General features: G+C 42.2%; 1 protein-coding gene across 2 annotated transcripts in view; it reads right to left on the minus strand.

Annotated features, from left to right (window-relative positions):
* Positions 1-12,224: 12,224 nt before the first annotated feature.
* Positions 12,225-23,434, minus strand: part of LOC143964447 (protocadherin gamma-C5-like) — a 140,538-nt gene continuing 129,328 nt past the window's right edge. For both annotated transcript variants that reach the window (XM_077474171.1, XM_077474172.1), the window contains exon 4: positions 12,225-22,660. In XM_077474171.1, coding sequence (XP_077330297.1) covers positions 22,443-22,660 — 218 coding nt within the window. In that variant the 3' untranslated portion in view covers positions 12,225-22,442. The remainder of the gene's footprint in view (positions 22,661-23,434) is intronic.

A 23,434-nucleotide genomic window follows, 5' to 3' on the forward strand; every position in this document is an offset into this window, starting at 1 on the left:
ATGACCTGATGCACCCCGTGGGGTTCTTTTCTCGAAAACTCTCTCCGGCAGAGAGGAATTATGATGTGGGGGACCGAGAATTACTTGCCATTAAGTCTGCTTTGGAGGAGTGGAGATACTTACTTAAGGGGGCGGTACACCCCGTACTCATCTACACGGATCACAAGAATCTCGAGTACCTCCGTACCGCTAAACGTCTAAAACCTCGGCAGGCCCGCTGGGTCCTCTTCTTCTCTCGGTTCTGCTTTCACATAACCCTATCGCCCTGGGTCAAGAAATGTGAAGCCGGATGCGCTCTCCCGCATGTTTGACAGCTCCAAGGACACCGCGCCCCCGGATACCATCCTCCCTGCTAACACCTTTCTACTCATTCAGCCAGACCTAGTGTCTCTGTTAAAAAGAGCTTCCTCCACATCCTCCTGTCCCCCAGGAATTTCATTAGCATCCAGAGAGGGTCTGCTTTGGAAGGACAATCTGATCTTCGTCCCTGAAGACGTCAGAATAAAGATCTTGGGTCTCCTCCATGACCATCCGCTCGCAGGGCACTTTGGTGTCCGCAAGACTTTGGAGCTTGTACAACGCTCCTTCTGGTGGCCAGGCATGAGGGAGTTCTGCAAGCAATACGTGAATTCTTGCCCCGTGTATAGCCGGAATAAGGTCCCCAGAAACCGGGCCTGGGGGCTGCTTAAACCACTTCCCGCACCCGACCGCCCCTGGCGGATGATTACTATGGATTTTATTGTGGAACTTCCCCCTTCTGAGAACTGTACAGCCATCTTTGTGGTTTGTGACCGTTTGTCTAAGATGGCCCACTTCCTACCCTTAAAGGGAACCCCCTCCGCGACTGAGACGGCCCACATTTTCATCAAGGAGATAATCAGGCTTCACGGGGTACCCACCAACATCGTATCTGATAGAGGGGTCCAGTTCACCTCCCGTTTCTGGAGAGCCCTATGTGAAGCTTTGAAAATAGAGTTGGCCTTGTCCTCCGCCTACCACCCGCAGACCAATGGGCAAAGGGAACGCACCAACCAAACCCTCGAGCAATACATCAGATGTTTTTCTTCCTTTGTTCAGGACGATTGGGTTTCCCTGTTACCTCTGGCGGAATTCGCCTACAACAATGCCAGCCATGCTACCACAGGGCAGTCCCCGTTCTTTGCTAATTACGATTTTAACCTGTCTTTTCTTCCCGATATCCTTACAGAATCCCATGTTCCAGCGGTACAGGACACAGTATCTTTTCTTCAGCGGAATAACCGGACCCTGCAGGAGGCCATAACCAAGGCTCAGGCTGACAGCAAGAGGAGCTTTGATCGAGGGAGAAGGGGAGAATTGATCCTTCAAGTCGGGGACCAGGTATGGCTGTTTTCTTCTAACTTAAAATTAGCCTGCCCCTCTAGGAAGTTGGCACCCAAATTTCTGGGTCCATTTCCTGTTAAGAGGAGGATTAACGAGGTGTCATATGAATTGTCCTTACCTGATTCCATGAGAATACACCCAGTCTTCCATGTAGCTCTGCTTAAGCCTGCTGTACCTGATCCCTTCCCTGGTAGAGGAACAAGGCCACCTGACCCTGTGCTGATCGATGGCAGCGAGTTATATGAAGTGGAGGCCATCTTGGACTTCAGAAGACGACGGGGACAAGGTCAGTTTCTGATTAAATGGAAGGGCTATGGCCCAGAGAGTAATTCATGGGAACCTGCTGCTAATTTACATGCTAATAGATTAATCCAGGCCTTTTTTGCTGCACATCCGGAGAAAAGAGTCGCTAGGGGCACCCGGAGGTTGCCCCTTGTGGGGGGGCAATGTCAGGAATCCGTCCGTTCTGTGCGATCGGGTCTCCGTACGCGCACGCGCATTCGTGACGCGGGTCGTCGTGGGCACGAGCGTCTTCAGACGCGCGCGGGTGCACGCCGTTCGTATGTGCGCGCGGTACACGCACGCACGTGTGCGCGTTAGTACGATTGGCGCCAGTGGCCCTTTTTAAAGGCACAGCTGCGGAGGTTCTGTGCTGTTCGTCTGCAGCTAGTACCTGAAGTGATCTGTTATTCTGCCTGAACCCTATCTGATACCTGACCCGGCTCCGTTTGACTCCGCTGATCTCTCCTGCTCCGACCCCGGCTTGTTTGACCCTTCTTGGACTGATACCTGTTGCCGAACCTCTGCTTGTTACCTGATTCTTCTGCTGGCTCCTGCTTTCTTCTGTGTCTGCTACCTCCTCATCCAGAGATCCATCCATCCTGGTTCCACGGCCCGTGGTCTTTCTCCACCAGCTGCCTTCTTGCTACAGGGAGCTCCTGCACCTGAAGATCTCTATCTACCTAGCATCTGCCGCTGCACCTGGCCGGACCCTCCTACCCCGCTGCGCTCCTGTCTCCCTGTTCCCATTCCAGAGAGACTCGAACCAGAGACGTAAGAGAGGTCTCCTTCCACCAAGTCAGACTCACTATCTGAAATCCTAACAGCTCCTTAAGAGAAAGTCTTTCTCTGAGTCTGGAGTCAATGAGGATGGCAAACGAGATCAAGCTCTCCAGCTCAGTGGGTATATCTCGGGCTGCTATCTCATCCTTGATGGAATCCGAGAGACCATGAGAAAAAGCAGCCATGAGGGCCTCATTGTTCCAAGCAACCTCTGCTGCCAGAGTACGTAATTCAATGGCGTAGTCGGCAACAGTTCTAGTACTCTGTTTGATGGACATGAGGCACTTGGCAGCAGAAGCGGAGCATGCGGGAACGTCAAAAACCCTTTTAATGGAGGCCAAAAACTGAGGGTAACTCAAGACAACAGGTTTTTGCGTCTCCCATAGAGGGTTAGCCCAGGCCAAGGCTCTCTCAGAAAGCAAAGATATAAGGAAACCTACTTTGCTTCTGTCCGTGGGAAACGCCTGGGGTATATCTCAACCTGATTGAGAAACCCTCTGCATTGAACCGGATCGCCCCCCAAATCACTGGGGAAGCGGAGCAGAACCAGACATACCTCTTATAGAGGTAATACTCGAGGTGGGTGCCTGCACAGAGATGGCCTGTGACTCAGGTTGTACCGAAGCAGCCACCGTGGGGGATTCCAGGTGAGCTGTGCGATTCAGGAGCGTTTGTAACGCCAACGCAAAACTGATCCATGCGGTGATCTTGCTCATCCAATCTGGAAAAAATATTACCAACAAGTGGATTGACTGTATCTTCTGAATTCATGGCCTTCGCGTACTGTCAGAAACCATGAAACAGACTGAGACAGAAGTACAATCAAATCACACTTGTTTATTAATAAAAATAAAAAGGTAAATAGGAAAAAGCATAGTCAAGCATAGCCAGAGTCCTGTAGCCAGATCAGGTGGTCAGCCAGTCCAAAGTTCATTAACCAGATCGGGTAATCAGCCAGGCCGGAAGTCAGGGATCCAAGGGGAGCAATCGCAAGCAGGATAAGAAGCCAGGTGGGATGTCAGCAAGCCAGTCTTGAAACAAACAGCAGGAGATGGTTCCCTGTGATGTGACCAACGTGAAGGCAAATGAAAAAGTGAGCAGGAAGGCTTTAAATAGGCAGGTCAGACGAGCATCATCAGGAACAGCTGGTAACTGTGGAAATAGAAGAGAGCTGGCAATTAGCTGACAGCTGAGTGGCCAGCCCAGAGGAGGAAGGGCTAAGCCAGCCCTGACACTGATGTACTGAAGGCCTGATCAGATGTGATACATTTTCAGTGATTGGCACCATAGTTTGTAGACTCTATAACTTTCACAAAGATCAAATAATATAATCTAATGTGGGTTATTTTTACCAAAGATATGTAGTAGTATAAATTTTGGCCAAAATTTATGGAGAAAAATTACTAATTAGCAAAATTTTATGACAGAAACAAAGAAAAGGCATTTTTTCACAAAATTTAAGTTTTTTTATTTATAGCGCAAAAAATAAAAACCCACTGGTGATTAAATACCACTAAAAGAAAGCTCTATTTGTGTGGAAAAAAGGACGCAAGTTTCATATGGGTACAGTGTTGCATGACTGAGTAATTGTCATTCAAACTGTGAGAGCGCTGAAAGCTGAAAATTGGTCTGGTCAGGAAGGGGCTGTAAGTGCACTGTATTGAGGTGGTTAAGCTATTCAAAATAAAAAAATTTAAATTCTGAACCATTTCATATCATTGTGGCCTACAATTAGGGATGAGCCGAACACCCCCCGGTTCGGTTCGCACCAGAACTTGCGAACGACCCCCGCGTTCGGTACGAACGTTAGAACCCCATTGAAGTCTATGGGACTCGAACGTTCGAATTGGAAAGTGCTAATTTTAACGGCTAATATGCAAGATAGTGTCCTAAAAAGGGTTTGGGGACCTGCCTCCTGCCTCAGGGGACATGGGTCACTGCAAAAAAAAGTTTTAAAAACTGCCGTTTTGGCGGGAGCACTGATTTTAATGACGATTAAAGTGAAAAAAAAAAAGTGAAATATTCCTTTAAATATGGTGCCTGGGGGGTGTCTGTAGTATGCCTGTGAAGTGCCACGTGTTTCCCGTGTTTAGAACAGTCCCTGCACAAAATGACATTAAACGGAAATAACACCATTTAAAACTGCTTGCGGTTTTAATGTTATATCTGGTTCCTGCAATATGGTTGAAAATCATTGAGAAACATGGCATGGGTAGCCCTCCCTGCCCATTACCAGCCTATTTGGGTCTTGTATGCATATTAAGGGGAACCCCGTACCCATATTAAAAAAAGGAAATGCGTGTGGCCCCCAGGCCCTATATACTCAGAACAGCAGTATACAGGCGGTGCAAACAAGACAGGGACTGTGTAGGTTTGTTGTGTTAAGTTGAATCTGTTTGTCATTTTCAACCGGTACATTTTTAAAGTGTAGCTCCAGTCAAAAAAACTATCTTTAAGCTTTTTGGAAAACATAGGGAAGGGTTATCACCCCTGTATAATTTGTTTTGTCGTCGATCTTTTTTCATCTCACTTGCTGCTGTCTCCTTGCGTTTGCAAGTAGGAGATGTTTGTAAGTTGGATGTTTGAAAGTAGGGGCCTGCCCTATATTATAGCGGTATGTACTGGGTACAGAGCACGCAGACAGCACGCACTATCTCCTAACACTACTGACTGCAAGCTCTATTATTAACCACTTGTTAGCCCAATGTTTGCATAAAGTGAAAGATGAAGTTATGCTGAGTAAATAGATATCAAACATGTCACTCTTCAAAATTGCACATGCCCGTGGAATGGCGCCAAACATCGCTACTTAAAAAATCCCCATAGGCGACGCTTTAATTTTTTTTTTACTGGTTACATGTTTTGAGTTGCAGAGGAGGTCTAGGACTAGAATTATTGCTCTCGCTTTAACATTCTCGGCGATACCTCACATGTGTGGCACATGCGAGCACATGGGGACATGGGCGCTTTAATTTTTATTTTATTTTTTTATTGTTCATTTTACTTTATTTATGTTAGTTTGACATTTTTTCCCCCAAAAATATATTTTTGATCACTTTTATTCCTATTACAAGAAATGTAAACATCCCTTGTAATAGGAATATGGGGTGACAGGTCCTCTTTACAGTGAAATCTGGGGGGTCAATATGACCCCACATCTCACCTCTAGGCTGGGAAGCCTGAAATAAAAAATAAAAAAAAGATTCTGGCTTTGATCGTACTGGCGAGTTGGTAGAAGCACCGGAGGGCGGTGAGGGGTGGGGGGCGTCTATGGCTGGGTATTTCAGGGTATCACCGAGTATGGCTGGGTATCTCTGAGTATGGCTGGGTATGGCAATTTATGGCAGGGTATTACAGAGTATTGGCGGGGTATTGGCGGGGTACTACAGAGTAATAGCAGGGTACTGCAGAGTATTGGGGGGTACTACAAAGTAATGGCAGGGTACTGCAGAGTATTGGGGGTACTGCAGAGTAATGGCGGGTACTGCAGAGTAATGGCGGGTACTGCAGAGTATTGGGGGGTACTGCAGAGTAATGGGGGTTACTGCAGAGTAATGGGGGGTACTGCAGAGTAATGGCAGGGTACTGCACTGCAGAGTAATGGCAGGGTACTGCAGAGTAATGGGGGGTACTGCAGAGTAATGGCAGGGTACTGCACTGCAGAGTAATGGCAGGGTACTGCAGAGTAATGGGGGGTACTGCAGAGTAATGGCAGGGTACTGCACTGCAGAGTAATGGCAGGGTACTGCAGAGTAATAGGGGGTACTGCAGAGTAATGGCAGGGTACTGCACTGCAGAGTAATGGCAGGGTACTGCACTGCAGAGTAATGGCGGGGTACTGCAGAGTAATGGCAGGGTACTGCAGAGTATGCACTGGTATTGCAGAGTATTGGCAGGGAATTGAGGGGTTAAATTCGGTGAGCAGCGATGTGGGCACTGCAGATGCAGCCCACATCGCTGCTGACACCGATCTCTTTCCCCTCCGCAGTACCAATCGGTACAGAGAGGGGAGGGAGGAACAGGCGTCATAATATGATGCCGGTTTGTTTCCAAGTGATCACTCCGTCATTTGACGGAGCAATCACGTGGTAAACGGCCGCTATGAGCGGCCGTTTACCGTGATCCGTGATGCGACCCGGCGGTCACGGATGCTCTCGAGTGCGCACACCTCGGGGCACGCGAGAGCAGAATTCTGGGAGGCCGTTAATTAACGGCCTCTCAGAGTTAAACAACCGCCCTGAAGCCGTTAATCGGCAATGGGCAGTTGTTAAGTGGTTAAAGCTAGATCACTAGCTATATAGGTGAGGTGAATATAGTGGTGTATACTGCAGTCAGGGCACAGACAACAACCACTACACAGCAGCAAGATAGGAAATCAGCCAAAAACGATTGGTGTGTACTGTGTTGAAGGTACACAGAACACCCACTGCTTCAGATGCTAAGTAACACACTACACGAAGCCGCCTCAAAGGCGGCCTTATATAGTGTGGGGCGTGCACTACACAGCCTGAGCTATGATTGGCCACAGGCAGGATGCCTGTGGCCAATCATGGCTCTCCTCGCTGCTGGCGCTGCGATTGGCCAAGCATGCGGGGTCACAGTGCATGCTTGGCCAATCATGGGGCAGCAATGCACTGCGCCACCGCAGTGCATTGTGGTCCGCGCGCGCGTCACTCGAATTTTGACGCGAACGGCCCAAACGTTCGGAATTCGCCGAACGGCCGAACAGCCAATGTTCGAGTCGAACGTACGTTCGACTCGAACACGAAGCTCATCCCTACCTACAATCGGTTACCAAATCATTTAAGCGGCCCTAGCTCTTCAAAAGGTTGAGCACTCCTGCCATAGGCATTCTGTCTGTGACTGTAGCCTGCATGACTATGGGAAAGTCAGATGAGTGACAGGACAATATGTAAAGTGATGTCACAATTGAAAGTTTTTCCATGTTTAAGAATGTAGCTTTGTGAAGGAACAATCAATCTATGTTTCTGTTTTCACACTTTTATCAAATAAAAAGCAACACTTGTGTTCTTTTAGGACTAGTTTTCTTTCTTTTTTTTTTGGGGGGGGATGATTTTTGCTCTTTCATTGATTGAGGGTAGCACTTGATTTTAGCTGCTGACTTATCTATACAAAGATACTGCAATAAACAGCACTGGCCTTAGGCTTGGTTCACACTATCGCAAATTGGATACAGGTTTCCCCGCATCCAATTTGCATAACATGAGATTGTGCCCGCCTCTCTATGGAGCCGGTTCACATATTTCCGCAGCGGCTGGGAATTGCACAAAAGCCACGTGCATCGTTTGGTCTGTTTCAGGTCCAAATTTAGCCAAAATTTCGGACTGAAATCGGACCTGAAACGGTGAATGGAAGCACCGGACTTCTTCTTTGAGCTGCTGTATTCTCAAGTGTGAACCTAGCCTTAAAGTTGTACACCTAAGTGAAGTATGTTGTGCCTTACCTTGAAGTATTCACTACACTAGGGTAGTGATAGGCAGTATTCTGACTTGCAGAATATGTGTAGATAGGTACACTTTAATTTACTTGATTACTAGATTGGATGAGTAGTGGTGTTTCCATGGCAACAGACCATTAGGCCTACTACTGATGTAAACTGCTATTTGTACTCACACATCTATGAAACACAAAGCCTTTCAGTCTAATTAAGGATCAGATTATCGTCACACCTTTTCAGCAAGAGCAGGAAATCCAGATCGGATTCTTTTTTTATATATGCTCACAGGTTTAAAGTGGAATTCCAGTTAAAAATGAAAATCTGCCCTTGGTTAGTAGTATGCACAGTATAATAACTAAAAATGTTATATTATGCATTTTTGTAATTGCTAATTGGACGATTAGAAACATTAGTCTAATCTAGACAACCAGCAATCCTTCTTAGCTTTATTGACATTCATGGGCACTCCTCTTATTCTTCTAGTCTCACTTTGGCTTGCAGGAGCAATGGAGAGCTGTAAGTGTGTCTCTAATACCTCTAAAGAAACATATTTTGCACATATCAATGTAATAATTTGGTGTAATTGATGGCATGGAGTAAATTGAAAGCAAGCCTTTCCTTCCACTTTAAGGGTCCATTCACAAGGGGCGCTTTACTGTGCGCCCTATGCAGGTCCATGTTCTCCCAGCACAAGAAAGAAACGGCCCGGACACTAAAATAGGGGGAGGGCCGACATGACGAGGGTGGGGGCTGTGAGGATCAGCCGGGTAATGGGTAAGCATAAGGGGCGGGCTCTCGAGCGGAGGGGGTGACGTCAGAAGGGGGCAGAGTCAGCGCGCAAGTCAGTTCGCGCCGAGGAGAAGGAAGCAGGAGGAGAGTTTTTTCCCACCCTCCCTCCCTACTTGTGAATTTCAGTGAGTCACGGTGTAGTGGTTGCGGGGTTGCGTTTTTTGTCCTGTTTTTTGGGGTGGCGGTTCGCTTCCATTTTAGTTAATTTGGGTAGATTAGGGGAACTTAGTTGTCGTAGCAGCGTTAGGTCTATGGGGTCTTTGAAGGTGGTGCTGGAAAAAATAATGGAGGTTTAAGGGGGTTGGGCACAGATGGAGGTATGGGTGTCCTTTTTTCTCCCTTAAAATGTTAATGGAATGGAGGAGGTTGTATCTGGAAGGAAGTTGCTGGTTTGTCCCTGAGCTTGCGTAATTACACGGCGGGGGGCCTGTTTATGGTTTACCGATACAACTGGTGGGTTACAATTCTAATTTACCTTCAAAGACCTCTAGATCAAAAATGGGTTAATGCTGGATGTATATATATTTGGTTTATATATGTTTTTTGTTGAAAATTTATTTATATGCATTTAAGTTATGTTTCAGAGTATTTTTGTATTTTTCATATGTTTGTAATAAAAATGGGCTGCTATGGCCATTCGACTCCAAAGAGGATAACGTGTCGTCTGGTCATTTGTTAGATAAGTAATTTAGAGTATAAGTGGTTATAGAAGAGCCTCACAAATGAGCACATCCCCTAGTCATGCACAAGCGTTCCCCGTGCTGGCATCCCATTAATTTCTATTGGGACATGCGGTTACACAGACAGCCACTGTGTCCTAATATGACATAACGGGTACTGCATCCAGTACTTTTTTTCAGCACAGCAGGTTGTGATGTGAATCGCCACATCGCTGCTTTGAGTTGATCTGTATTGTCACTTGTCCCCCTAGGGAGTCCTGAGATAAATCCAAAGAGTATGGCCTACCTGCTTATGTCAGTTTTCCATTCAGGCTCTCCTCTAGTTCACCAGTTCAACCCATTTCCTTTTGTTGTTCATTCGATGATTTGTGGAAGGTTTTACTCTCACTTCCTGTTTTGGCTAAGGAACAGGAAGTGAAAGGAAATCCCCCAATGTAACACAGATAGGAAAAAAACTGTCAGGGATTATAACCCTCCCTTAATATATTCAAAATAAAAAAAAACTTTGTCTTTTATTTTACTTTATTAAATTTGCAAGTATATTCCTGGGTTAAAAAAAACATATACATTGCAATTAGATACTCCTGACAACTGCAGCTAAGTACAATGCATCAATGTTTTCTCATATTTTAACAAGATCTTATACTGTGTTGGGCATGTCAGACAAGCATGCTTGTTGATAATGACAACTTGCCAGTAACAGGATCGCTAATAAACAACTTACCTTTACCCATGGAATCACTTACTTGCAGGCCACTCCATATGGTAAATGGTGTCTTAACTTTGGTAGTTCTATCACTGGCATGTGTCACCAGCAGAATTGCCTGTCTGACATGACCCAGTAAAGGATTTACCAGTTTGCTGGCAGTCATCACATCACACTAAAGAAATACATAACATTTTTAGTTGCTCCGTCATGCTGCTAAAATTGGTAGTAATAATTTGCTAAGAGTAGTAATTTAACTATAAACAGATAAAATAAATTACTGAGTAAGCTAACATGCTAGCTAGCACAGGGGCATACTTAAGCATACACGGGCCGTGTTTGCCTGCACAGGATGCACACGTGTTCTGCGCATTCCCATGCAGGCAGGCCCATTCATCTCTATTAGGACACAATGGGGGTTATTTACGAAAGACAAATACACTTTGCACTACAAGTGCACTGCAAGTCGCTGTAGATCTGAGGAGAAGATCTGAAATGAGGGGAAGCTCTGCTGATTTTATCATCCAATCATGTGCAAGCTAAAATGCTGTTTTTTATTTTCCTTGCATGTCCCCCTCAGATCTACAGTGACTACACTTCCAAGTGCACTTGTAGTGCAAAGTGGAGTTGCCTTTCGTAAATAACCCCCAATGGCTGCACAGACACACACAATGCTCCCAATTTGACATCTGTGTGGGTGCGTATCCCCGTACTCACACTGTCTGTGTTTGGAAACTCGCACCCACGCCTACACGGACGTCAAGTTGGAAGCAGCTGCTGTAGCCCAATTGACATGAATAGGACTGCCTGCGTGCTGATGCATGGAACATCTGTGCATCCTGTGCAGGCAAACACAGATTTCATGTGGGTGTATGCTTAAGTACACACATAAAACTATGGTCTTAGCATGCAGAAGCATCTTGTAGCAAAGCATGTTATTAAAGTATTGTGCAATCATGTGATAGTAATCAATAGGTCATACTGCTAGCCATTCCTTTCAAAACTCTAAAATTGCTAGGATACTCAGTCTTCAGTGGATTTGGGTGATGTTCTCTTCTCCATTTTTCCTATCACTCATAACTTCTTTTAAAGTGTAGCACCCCTCACCCTGGTGTTTACACAGGATTGCTAATACATTTAGTTTGCCAGGAGTAATTATCCTGGTTAATTGTTAGAGATCAATTGACTTCTCCCTAAATTTGAAAATTGCTGCACCTTTTCTTTTCTCTCACTAGGTGGCACTGTGGCTGGTGACATTAGATTGACAAGGGCTTAGCAAGGCCAGAAAAGCACATTGCTAACTGCATATTATACTTATTTGTAGCCCAAATGCTGAAATTTGCACTTAAAACTGTAATTGTGTAACTTTTGGAAATGCCAGTAAAAACTTGGCTGTGCCAGTAAATTTTGGGTGTCATGTCAGTAAATTTCAATCTGGTAGGTTGGCAACACTGAACCAGTTGTAGTCGGAGGGGGGGACCATCCATCTTACTACCGGAGACCACTGTGAGTAAGCTGAAGCAAGTACCAGAGCAGTCTTCTCACCAACCGAGAACATTGATCAAGTGGGAAAGCATCAGCAAGTGCCAATCCAGGGATCCAGCAGGATAGTGGGGTGAATCTTGAGGAGTATACAGTGGGATAGCTGTGTAAGAGCTTAGGGGATCCAGTGACGACTAAGAACAGGAAGTCTAGTGAGAGACTGGGAGCTCAGCGAGTGAAGATCTACAGTGAGATACTGTGAGATAAGTAAAGGACTTACTTATATGTTACCAAGAATTAAGTGCAACTACCTTTAGTGACTGTTACAAGATTAGTTGCCATAGGAGACAGAGGTCCTACCTATACAGAAGTGTTATCCGGTTGGAGGCCTTCCACTGTACAGCTGTCTACCTATAGAAGTCTCAGGGTCTGCCAATTATCATTGCATCTACTCAAGGGTCTCCTGGCCCTAATCCCCTCTCCCACAGTTTTGTTAGACAATAAATCTTTTGTTCGCATTCAAAAGTGACTGGCGCCCATCATTTCTTCTTGTATTACACCCACCATGCCTGGTTACCCACTCTATAAAGAAGGATGTCCGCTTTCCCTAACCCTTGGGTCACCATTAGGCCTCTTGGGCCCAGGGACCTTGCTACAAAAGAAACAACACAATGAATAAAACACATTTCTTTTGAAGAAAACATTTTATTTTTCCCAGAGAGAAAAAAAAGCAATATAAATTTTAGAGTATAAAACTTGCATGTAGTCAACAACAATGGTATAAATGGATCAGAGTATATATAATATGATTAAGAGTAGAATGGACTATGCAATACACTGGACATACTGGCGCATTGGTATAATGGACATCACATCACAAGCCACACAGGAGGATTTAAAAGAAAGGTCAGTTTACTGGTATATACAGGTTATTAGCATAATAGACTACGTCACCAGTACAGGATGGTCTAGGCTTCACAAGACAAGCATTGCTTAAAAAAATGGAAAGCTCATTTACCTTCAGTAAATTCAAACTATCTTATGGATAACTAAGTACAAGGTTGTCTACTTTTGTTTTACATTGAAACATACAGAAACGCACTAGGCTTACATTGATACCAATCTAATAAAGGCTGGGATACTTGCAGTCCTGAGCAGAGCAATCTGAAAAATCAACATCTTAAGGTACCAATAAACATTAGAACAATCAAAAAACTATCCATTCAGTAAAAGATTTTTTTATTTTATTTTTTGTAACCCAACACTCTCATAGCCATGCATACTTATAAGGTACCCATAGATATTGGATAATTACAGGAGAGGGAAGCAGTTAGTATGTCTTTGAATAGTATAGGCTCATTTCAGTAGACCGGTACTTTTGGCACTGAGGTCATAGTGCAGGATGGGTAACTTTCAGTACCTATAGCTTCATTGCCTAATAAAAGTAAGTATGGCTTTCCAGGAGTTAATTCGTATTAGGCAGGGATTCAATAAGACTAAGTGGATTAAGGTTAATAATTTGAGTTAATGAGTTTGTCATATTACGTGATAGGTCAGGTTTTAGGGTTTAATTGTTATATATTTAAAGATAAGGTTAAAAGTCAGGATTAGGTTTAGTATTGAATATTAATTTTAAGGATTAGGTTAAAGGCTAGGCCATTAATTAAGCAATTTTCAATCTTTCCTTCAACCTTCAACCATGGGTTGAAGGAAAGACAATTGGAATGGTCTATCAACATAGTCAGATGGGGGAATCCCTCCTGCAGCACTATTGTGTTCTCCTGGTGGGGAGTGTGGGGAGCCTTCTTCATTGGCAGAATAAAATAAGAATAAAAATAGCTGGCAGCTATAACTGCAGTGATTTGGCTTCAGTACAACCAGCCTGCCCATAAAAGCATCGAAAATTGTCTGGTTTCTGTTGATCCAGTGGAATTTCGGTCCGTCTATGGCCAGCTTTAAGGATTGATGTTAAAGTTAAAGTAGAGTTCCACCCAAAACTGGAACTTCCGCTTTAAGTACTTCTACTTCCACCTAACATGCCACCTTTGGCATGCCATTTTTTTTTGGGGGGGGGAGCGGATACCTGATTTTGACAGGTACCCAGCTCCCACTTCTGCTCCGGGCTGCTTAGGTGACTCTTCCTCTCCCCCTAGGCGGCCCCTCTTTCCCTGCAATCTTATAGGAAACGTCACAGGTCCAAGAAGATTGCATGGCCATTCACGATGCGCAGTGCAACTCGTGCATGTGCAGTGCGCACCCAGCTGTGAAGCCACAAGCTGTCACAGTCGGATGCCCACAGCAGTAATGCTGGTGCGGCAGGGGAGAGGAGCGAGGCCCTCATCGCTGGACCATAGGACAGGTGAGTGTGTGTTTATTAAAAGTCAGCAGCTACACTTTTTTAGCTGCTGACTTTTAATAAACGTAGGACCAAGTGAAACTCTGCTTTAAGAATAGTGGCAGTAGTTTGTAGGGTTTTCATTTTAGGTTGGGACAATTGATTTTTAGTGTAATGTAAATTAGTGTAAGTCAGGAAGGTAATGTTTTGCATATAGTGTTTTTTTAATAGTTTTCAGTACCAAAAGAACTACGAACTATCATTCTATGAATTCAGAGATCACCTGTTAAAGCTGAACTAAACCCTCCTATTCTTTACAGGCAATAAAGCTGGCATCTTAGCCTCTGTCTGATTTGCAGTTACCATGCTGTTGCACATGAGATCAGTTATGACACTGGTGGTTTGATGGCTTGTCAGCTCGGTTAAAAGCACAAGCAACTGTGACAATTAGCAACCATGTCATACCTTGAATAAGCCTTGAATTTGCCTTGAAAAAACTTAACCTTCATAAGCTGGCTATAGATGGATTGAAATTGAATTCCAATCCATGTGTGGCTGTCCCAATTCTACAGAAGTCAATTACCAAACAAGCTGGAAAACATTTGTTGATCAGGGGCTAAAGCCGCTGGTACATGTAGTCTGACAATGGTGACTCCCACTGTCAGAATACAATGTTTCTTTCCATGGGTGGGATTCCTCCCTCCACCTAGCTTGTGTGGATATAGGAATTTATTCTTTTTTTTTTCAGCCCACTGGCTGGATGAAAAAAAAAAACATCTATGGCCAGCTTAAAGGAGAAGTCCAGCCTGAGCTTTTTAGCCTGGGCTTCTCCTCTGGGTCACAGGAGAGCAATTCGTTTTGCAATCCTGTGACCCATTTTCAGCGGAGAGCAGTCTGAAGTCCATGCTCTGCTGATGTCACTGCCATGAGTCGAGGCATTGCGTCATCCCAACTTCCCAAGTCTGGATCCACCAGCTGTCTTGGTTGATGGCTGTCATAGCGAGCCGCTGAGATGGCCTCTCCCCACCCCTCCACAGCTCAGTGCTCCAATAAGCGTGGAGAAGCAGACCAGGAACGATGCTGATTGACAGTCAGCATCGCTTTGCTCGGGATGGAGTGAGAACCAAGCCATCGGTGGTGTTCGGTGGCTCGGATCTCAGTACAGAGACACCGGGGGACAGCTGCAGTAGCGGTCTGATGCTCCATCTACCGAGGTAAGTATGATTAGAAAAAAAAAAAAAACATACTTCTCTTTTAACTATTATGAGATATCAATGGGTTTAGTTCCGCTTTAAGTTTGGATGAGCTGGTGATGATCTATTAGCTTCTAGATGCTGATAACAAGTACTTTCAGGTACAAGACTCAATCTTAACACACACTGATGGAAAATCTCTGTAAAAGTGGCAACTGATTCTTCCCATTTCATTGGAGTAAAGGAAGAAAATATAAACCGCTCAGTCACTGCATTTCCCTAGTGGCCCAAGTCACAAAGTAGATCACATCAGGTCCCAGTGGGTACGGGACAGCTAATGTCAATAGGTACCTGTAGTTGCTGTAGGATTGTTTGTGAACTTCACTGATACCTTTAACAATACCAAGTTCTCCAAGATAAAAATGCCTTAAAAATACCACAAATGATTATCTGCATTCATTATCTTTTTTCGAATTCCTTTATGTATGCTGGCACAATGAAGATAGGCACTTTAAACTAGTTTAGTGTCAGTTATATAATGCACTGGTGATGATAATAGATATAGATTCTGGTATGTGTTGAGTAACAATGTAACCACTGCAGTACTCAGCTGGAGATTAGATACTAGCAAAATCTAGGGAATAATGTACCCTCCATTGCGCATAGCAGGTTTTATAGTCATCACTTAAGAATTTCATATTTCAGTGGTCACAAAACTCCTCAATGATTCTAGAAATCCTCACTGTTTCATTTAGATTTCATATTATACAATGGGTAAAGACGAAGATCCAAGTTTGATCTAATAATAGATCCTTTATTTAAATTCCCCTGGTGTGTACCCCGTTGCAGCATTGACCAACAGAAGAAGGGCCTTTAAGTGTTTAACCATGGGCCAAAACTTTTCAGATACATAAATGCAGAATTCAGTAAATCTCATTTCCCATGGCCAACACACTTCTTTTCTTCCAACGTTCATAAAGAAACGTAATAAAATATTTCCTACATTATAGTGTTTCAGAAAACTTTGGCATTGTTTAAGAGTTTGATCATTTTTATTTTATAGCTGTAAAATAAACAGATTATAGCCAAGCAAAAAAGGTTTACAAAACATTATTATGCAAACAATATGTGAACAGATAAGAACAGACCTAAACTCAACAGAAAATGTAGTTTTTTTGTCAACATGAACCTTGATAGGCACCAGATTATCAAGTATCTGTGATAAGTGGAGCAGTATTCACGATGAGCGTATACTCATTGGGGGTTATTTACGAAAGGAAAAGCCACTTTACACTGAAAGTGCACTTGGAAGTGCAGTCACTCTAAATCTAAAGGGTAGATCTGAAATGAGTGGAAGCTCTGCTGATTTTATCATCCAATCACGTGCAAGCTAAAATGCTATTTTTTATTTTCCTTGCATGTACCCCTCGGATCTACAGCGACTTTACTTCCAAGTGCACTTGCGGTGCAAAGTGGATTTTCTTTTAGTAAATAGCCCCCTTTGTTCTGCACACAGAAGGAGATTTACAAAAAACTGTTGTGGGACTGCCCACACGAAATATGTGCTTTAGCCTTATTATACAGAACTGTTATTAAAATTAAATTATATGCATATTAGAAAAATGTGATTGAATGTGATTATAACATTCACTAAATAAAGGAATAGCGTTGAATAGCACTGTGATGCTTTTTAAACCTCTTCCAAATTGCAGCCATTTATCAGAATGCAAAAAATTATCTGGATACCAGGGACATCACAGAGACTGATTTTACTGTAACACATTTATGGAAATTATTGTGTGATATAAATGCATATACATATGGGCAGTACAGTAACATAGTGGTTTGCACTTCTGCCTTGCAGCCCTAGGGTCCACTGGTTGAATCCTGCTCAGGACACTGTTTGCATGTTCCCCCTGTGCTTGTGTGGGTTTCCTTTGGATATTCTGGTTTCCTCCCAAACTCCAAAGATATAATGGTAGATCAACTAGCTCTTGTCTAAATTGTCTCTAGTTTACTGTATGTATGCATGTAAAATGGCAACCTTACATTGTAATTGACTTAACTGATGTGTAACTGTGATGTATATTATGTAAAGCACTTCATATAGTGTTGGCACTATATAAATACCTGTAATAAATAAATATGGCATAAAAATGAAAAACATCTTACTGGCTATGATGTCTTTTCTGTGTTGTTTCTGATAGATTTCTGTTGAGGCTACAAGTGGCCATTTTCAACACAAGCACAGTTGCTAGTCTTATTATGGAACAGTATTCAACTTGCCAAAATAAGCCAATTAAATAAGTGTCTGCTAAAGTCTAAGGGTGCATACACACCTGCAAACACCCTGTCAGTGATTACGTGTGAGAATGGCAGCGGGGGTTTCCCACTATTAGCTGCAAGTAGGCAATGTTAGGCTTCTGGCTATCACAGCTAATTCCTCCTACTCACATGTAAGCTCTCATGCTGAGATCTAATGTGAGTGATCTTCCCTGGACGCAGGCAGGCCTTATCACTCACATGTAATCTTTGGTAGAGTGCATTCACATGTGTCTAAAGGTACCTAGGGATCTAAGTATTCAGCTGATTATCTACTTGCCTTAGTTATCAGTGTAGCATTCATTCTGAATCTAAAACCTTCCTATGAATAGTGCCCCTCTCTCACATTTTGGAGAACCAGGACTGAGAGTCAGGGCAGAAAGGGTATGTCAGGGCCTAGAACTGAACCAGGACCTCTGCTGTGTCTGGCACAAAAAACTTCTTGTTGAGCCACCTAAGTTGATTGCTTGGACAACCTTACATTATGTCTTGTTTCTCATGAACCTTGAAATCTTTGCTCCTTCCATTAAGGTGCTGATTTAAGCCATGTCTCTGTACTTCCAGTTTGCTGGATTATTGTGCTTTCTCCAACAGCTATCTCCCTCTATTCACTCTTACTGCCACCCATATCTTCGCTACCACTCGTTAGCAACCTTTGGCTTCTTCCTTGACTATGCTTTTGCTTGACCCCTGCAACCACTTGTTACCGACCTTTGGCTTGTTTATTAACGCTATTGCGTGATCTCTACCTGCTATATCTGCTACTGGACCCCAGCTTGCTCATCTACTGGTGTGGTGATTCTGAGGACCACAACCTTGTACTAGCTCACAGAAAAACCCATCTCCACCATCAGGAGCTCTGGTGAACACTGGTTAGTACTCAGATACTGCACCTCGGGTGAACCTGCTGCATCAGCCAGGGTGACCTGCTTGTTCATTTATCCAGCTGGTTGGTGAGACCCTATCTACCAATATAGCTACTGGTCTCTGAGCCTGACCCATGACCATGACAGGACATTTACTTGAAAACGTAGTGAATCCTAAAGCTCTCTAGACTCGCAACAGCTAAAAGTGGGAATTTTATACATGGTTCTGCCAAATGCAAGGAAAAACAATAGGGACTTTAATGCTGCATTGGTAGCTCAAAGTGATCATAAATTGTTATCAGAGATCACCAATTTAATACAGTAAATTCCATAGCTCTATTCTAGCTGTTTTTCATACTAATATTAATGTGGTTTCTCAATCCACCTTGGGCTTTGTGATGGAGTTGAAAAGGATTATAAGATCGCTCCAAGGAATCCAAGACAAATGGGTGACATTATTATCTTATGGTGCTCACCGTGATTTATTTTTTTGTGCCACAATCTAGGTTTTTGTTTAAAGCTTACAGAAAAAAAAAATTCAAATTAAGTGTACTGTAGACACAGTCACCTATTTTTAAAAGCCTGAAATGTCCATTAGATTATGTCTTATTGCTCAATGATGTCCCTGGTTCCTAATAATTGAAAACAACATTCTCACATGTCATGAACATTGTATGAAACATTTTCCCCATATAAGGTACTTCCAACTTTGGCTATATTAAGTAATACCCACCACTGCTTTATGATTTCTTTGTAGAACCACGAAGCTGGATGAAGTCTTGACCAACCATCAATCTTTAGTCCTGCCATGAACTGGTTAACAAGGAGATCTGTTCTTGTTACGCTATAGACCAGGGGTAGGCAACTTCGGCCCTCCAGCTGTTTTGAAACTACAAGTCCCATGAGACATTGCAAGACCCTGACAATGACAGGCATGACTCCTACAGGCAGAGGCATGATGGGATTTGTAGCTTCACCACAGCTGGAGTGCCGAGGTGTCCTACCCCTGCTATAGACCATATCATGATGCCTTCATTCACATCTTCTCTATTACAAAATCCATGGTGGAAAGGTCACTTATTCACCCTCCAGCAATAAGAGCTGTTGGAAATGATTGAAGTATTACTTTATACTGCCATTGAAGATACATTATTAAAGATAAAGTATAATTTATACTGCCAACAATTTACAGCCGGTAATGTTTGTAAAGAACAGCTGCTATGATTGTATAGACAATAATTACTAATTCTAATTATTGTAGTAACTGTTCTTGTTTCTGTAGGTTTGTGCTGAAAGTTAAATTGATCCCATGCTTGGTTAAGACATGCAAATATGGACCTTATTCCAATGCACCTGTGAATACTGAATGGTTTGTATGCATGCAGTTTTCTATACACCTGTGTCAAACTACCATGAACCTCAACCAGTCACTGCAGGTAGAAAGAGGCACCAACAGCCACTACATTTTTCTACAAATGTTTAAAGGAAAACTATCACCAAATTCTATTTTAACGTGTTATACTAAAAAGTTTTTGTGTTGCATGTTCCTACATTTAAAAAATTTAATACATTTTTTGGGTTGATGATTTCCTATCTGTGTTACTAAAGCGTTGAACCCAAAATTGCTATTTTAACTGTGGAATGGCTAATTGAATCACTGTAGGCTTCCTGATTCCAGCAATATAAAATATACAATATATGTTTTCCTGGGTCCATCTACCTGCTAATATCATTATAAGAGGAACATAGTCTTCCTGATGGATTTGTTTTTCTTTAAGTAGAATCCAATAGGAAGAGAAAGACTCTAGCAGTGAGACACTCAGTGTTCTGGAAACTAGAGTGCTAATTTCCAATACTGCTTCTACAATGGAGTTGTAGAAGGAAAACCACATGCTGATAACCAATGTGTCTGCACTGAAATTCTGAGAAATAAGGAGCCAGAGTTAAACCTAGTACACAGGATGAGATTATCAGACGAATGATCATCCATTTTTTATTTTTGCATGCTAACCACAAAGCTAAAATATCAGTTTACGTTAAGATTGAATAAGATGATAGTTTTCTCACCTGAACACAGTGAGTTTATCTTTTGTCTAGTGCAGTGGTCATAATCCCTGTCCTCAGGGGCCACAGGCCAGGTTTAATGTATTACCTTGGGGAGATTCAGACTAGAATACTGCAATCACTGAGCAGCAAATTATTTTACCTGTGATGTTTTTCAGTTATCTTGCAAACCTGGTCTGTTAGTGGGCCCTGAGAACAGGGTTGATGACCACTAGTCTAGCGTGACCAGTGTGCTAATTCGCCTTCCTCCCTTATATCAGTCATTTAGCTAGGTGTTTATGAATTTTGATTTACAACAGCCTACAAAATGTCTGCTACCACTCAGCAGATAACAGGAGCACTTAAAGTGAGGTTTTTACCTTTATGTGTTTTATTTACTATCAGAATAAAAATTAAGATCACATTAAGTAGTACTATATTTTTTGCTACACAGTCGCTTATACATGATTACAATCACAACATACATTCTTTACATTTGATTAAACAAATTATTATTTTTTTTCATAATTTTGCAGCCCTCCTGTTATAAGTAAGTTTTGATGTGAAATTTGTGAGTTATAGTACAAACTAGGCTTGATATTAGGTACAGATGCCAATCAACATATTTCATTATCAAGCCACAGAACTTTTGTAGCGCTTACACATCTTATAGTTTCACCATATCTCGTTATATATTGATAATAACATTTTATTTTATATTGATAACTAATCATGTTACATGCCAGTAACTCTTTCAATGTCCAACTTCTAGCTTCAGCTAAATTTTGCGTAATATGTTTGATCCTAAAAGCAGCTTGCCGAAAGGCCCCAGGTCCATATTAGTTGTTTCTTGACATTCATGTACTATTTATTACACATTCAAATGTACAAAACTGGAGTACAGGCACACACCACTCGATTTCCCTAACCCACGCCGTCTATTGAAACATCTCTGTTCGTTTGTTTTTCTTACAGTGTGGAAAATTATTACCTTTTATAGATAGATATGAAACAACTGTGTAAATGGCTCTTGCACATAGATGCCAAAAGCCATTTTTTTAGGCATTCATGTTTTTTTTTAATGATCTAAATGCAGTCCATTGTTTTTAATGGGCATGTACACTCAGGCATGTAAACTTGTGCTGTGTGTAGATCAATAAAAGAAAAAAATCTGTTCATTATTTTATGCATGCATATGCCTGTATACCACAACCATGTGCAAGAACCCTAAAGCAGGTCAAAATTGAATGTGCCAGATCAACAAAATTTACAAACATCTGTGTTTTTGTCCACTGAAATTGAAATGATTGTTTAGGTAGGTCCTCGGACACTGTAGTTGCTGGTAAATTTAATGGATCAAGCATATCAAAATTTGTGACCAGCTCTTAAATATGCTTCAGGCAAAAGCCTACCAGAATCTTACAATTTTTGAAAACGTCTTAATATTTCATCTCAGCATTAACAGTGATAGCCATTGTCTTGAGATGTAAGTACAATAATACCACAGTGTATACATTATCTAAAACTTCTACATCAAGTGGTTATGTACTACTGAACAATAAGGGCTGGGGAAATTCCAAAGGTAAAATTTACTTGGCAAATAGAATGTGCTCTTTGATACTGATCATTGTATGTAGCTTCTTTAAAATCTAACACAAAAGAGCAATTTTTCAGAAACTATGTATGCTACAATCTATTAAGAACCTTACACTAAGGTAATCAACAATCCCACATGTTAAAACATTTACAAATCAAATACAGAGTTTAAAATTACAGTGCAAAGGTTTTAGAGTCAGTCGACTTCAGTTTTTTTTTTGTTGGCTGACCTGGGTAATTTTGTAAAAAATTATATATTTTTTCTTTTTCTTTTTTTTTCTTTGAGGGGGAGGTCATTTTGTTACAGGTGGGAAAAATAAAAACAGTATAACAAATCACTGGCTAATATAAATTATGATAGCACTTATGAAAAAATCCTTTATGGTTCATGAAAAGTTCTACTATCAAAACCAATTTTTCATCATAAACCATGAACATTCACTTTCATTTTTTTGCCTTTCTTTGTAACATTCAATATGATTTGGTTGGGATTAAGTGCTTAGAGTAATACGTTCGCTTGGTGTAAGTTGCACACAGCTATGGAAATGTTATTTTTTCTCCTTTTTGGCTGTTTTTTTCTTGTTCCCTCCTGAGGGGGCAGGAGTTCTTGTTTCTTGTTTCACAGCAGCATTAAGCGTGGCAGTCCCTGGAATATATATGTTTTGTCTATAGTCAGGTACATGCTGTAGAGTGAATTGAGGCCCATAGCAGGCACCAAGACCCATAGTCCCTGTTCCTCCTCCAATGTTGGTGCTTTCAGCAGCTTCTGTAAGATCAGAGGGAGAATTAGATATGTATAAAAAGTATACATTTAATTAAAAAATTGATTTTCATGCATTTTTGAGCTACCCTGTGGCAACTGTGATCTACACTACTCAGCACATTTCAAATGTTTTTAAAAAGTATTAAAAGAGTAGTGCATCCAAGAAATGTAACATTTTTGGCTTGTTAGCGGATGACACCCCCCCCCCCCCCCCCCGACGATTTGAATAGTCAAAATGTATCAGGGCCATGCCTGTGATGCATTTGAGATCATTATCACATCTGTGTCCTAGTTACAATTTTGTAGTGTATACAATTTCAGCTTTTTATACCTTGAATTCAATTGTTTTATGTCATATATTGTCCCCTCAGTCATAGGGGTCATTTTTAGTGCTGTTTCAATAAAACTTTGTATTTATATATATATATATATATATATATATATATATATATTGCATGTTGTTATATACCGTTTAATACTTCTGGGTATCGAAAAATTCCTATTTACCCTGATTTGTTTCCCCTTCTAGGGTTTCTATTTGGATGAGATATGAACTGGGAGGAGAGATTGGGTGAGGAGATTTGGGAAAGGATTTGTGCTGGGAGGGGGGATTGGGAGGAGGCAAAGACTTGTACTAGGAGGAGAGATCGGGGGGCACATTTTTGTTTGGGAAAAATTTTGACTTGCAGACTAAATGTGTGCTTAGTGGGGTGAGTGTGTGGTGGGGAGATTTTTTTGTACTCCCTACACCTTTGTTATACACTCCTGACCCCTTCA

The sequence above is a fragment of the Lithobates pipiens genome, unplaced genomic scaffold, assembly GCF_037356315.1.
Source record: "Lithobates pipiens isolate NorthernLeopardFrog02 unplaced genomic scaffold, aLitPip1_a1.2 Scaffold_8, whole genome shotgun sequence".
Taxonomy (NCBI): Eukaryota; Metazoa; Chordata; class Amphibia; order Anura; family Ranidae; genus Lithobates; species Lithobates pipiens.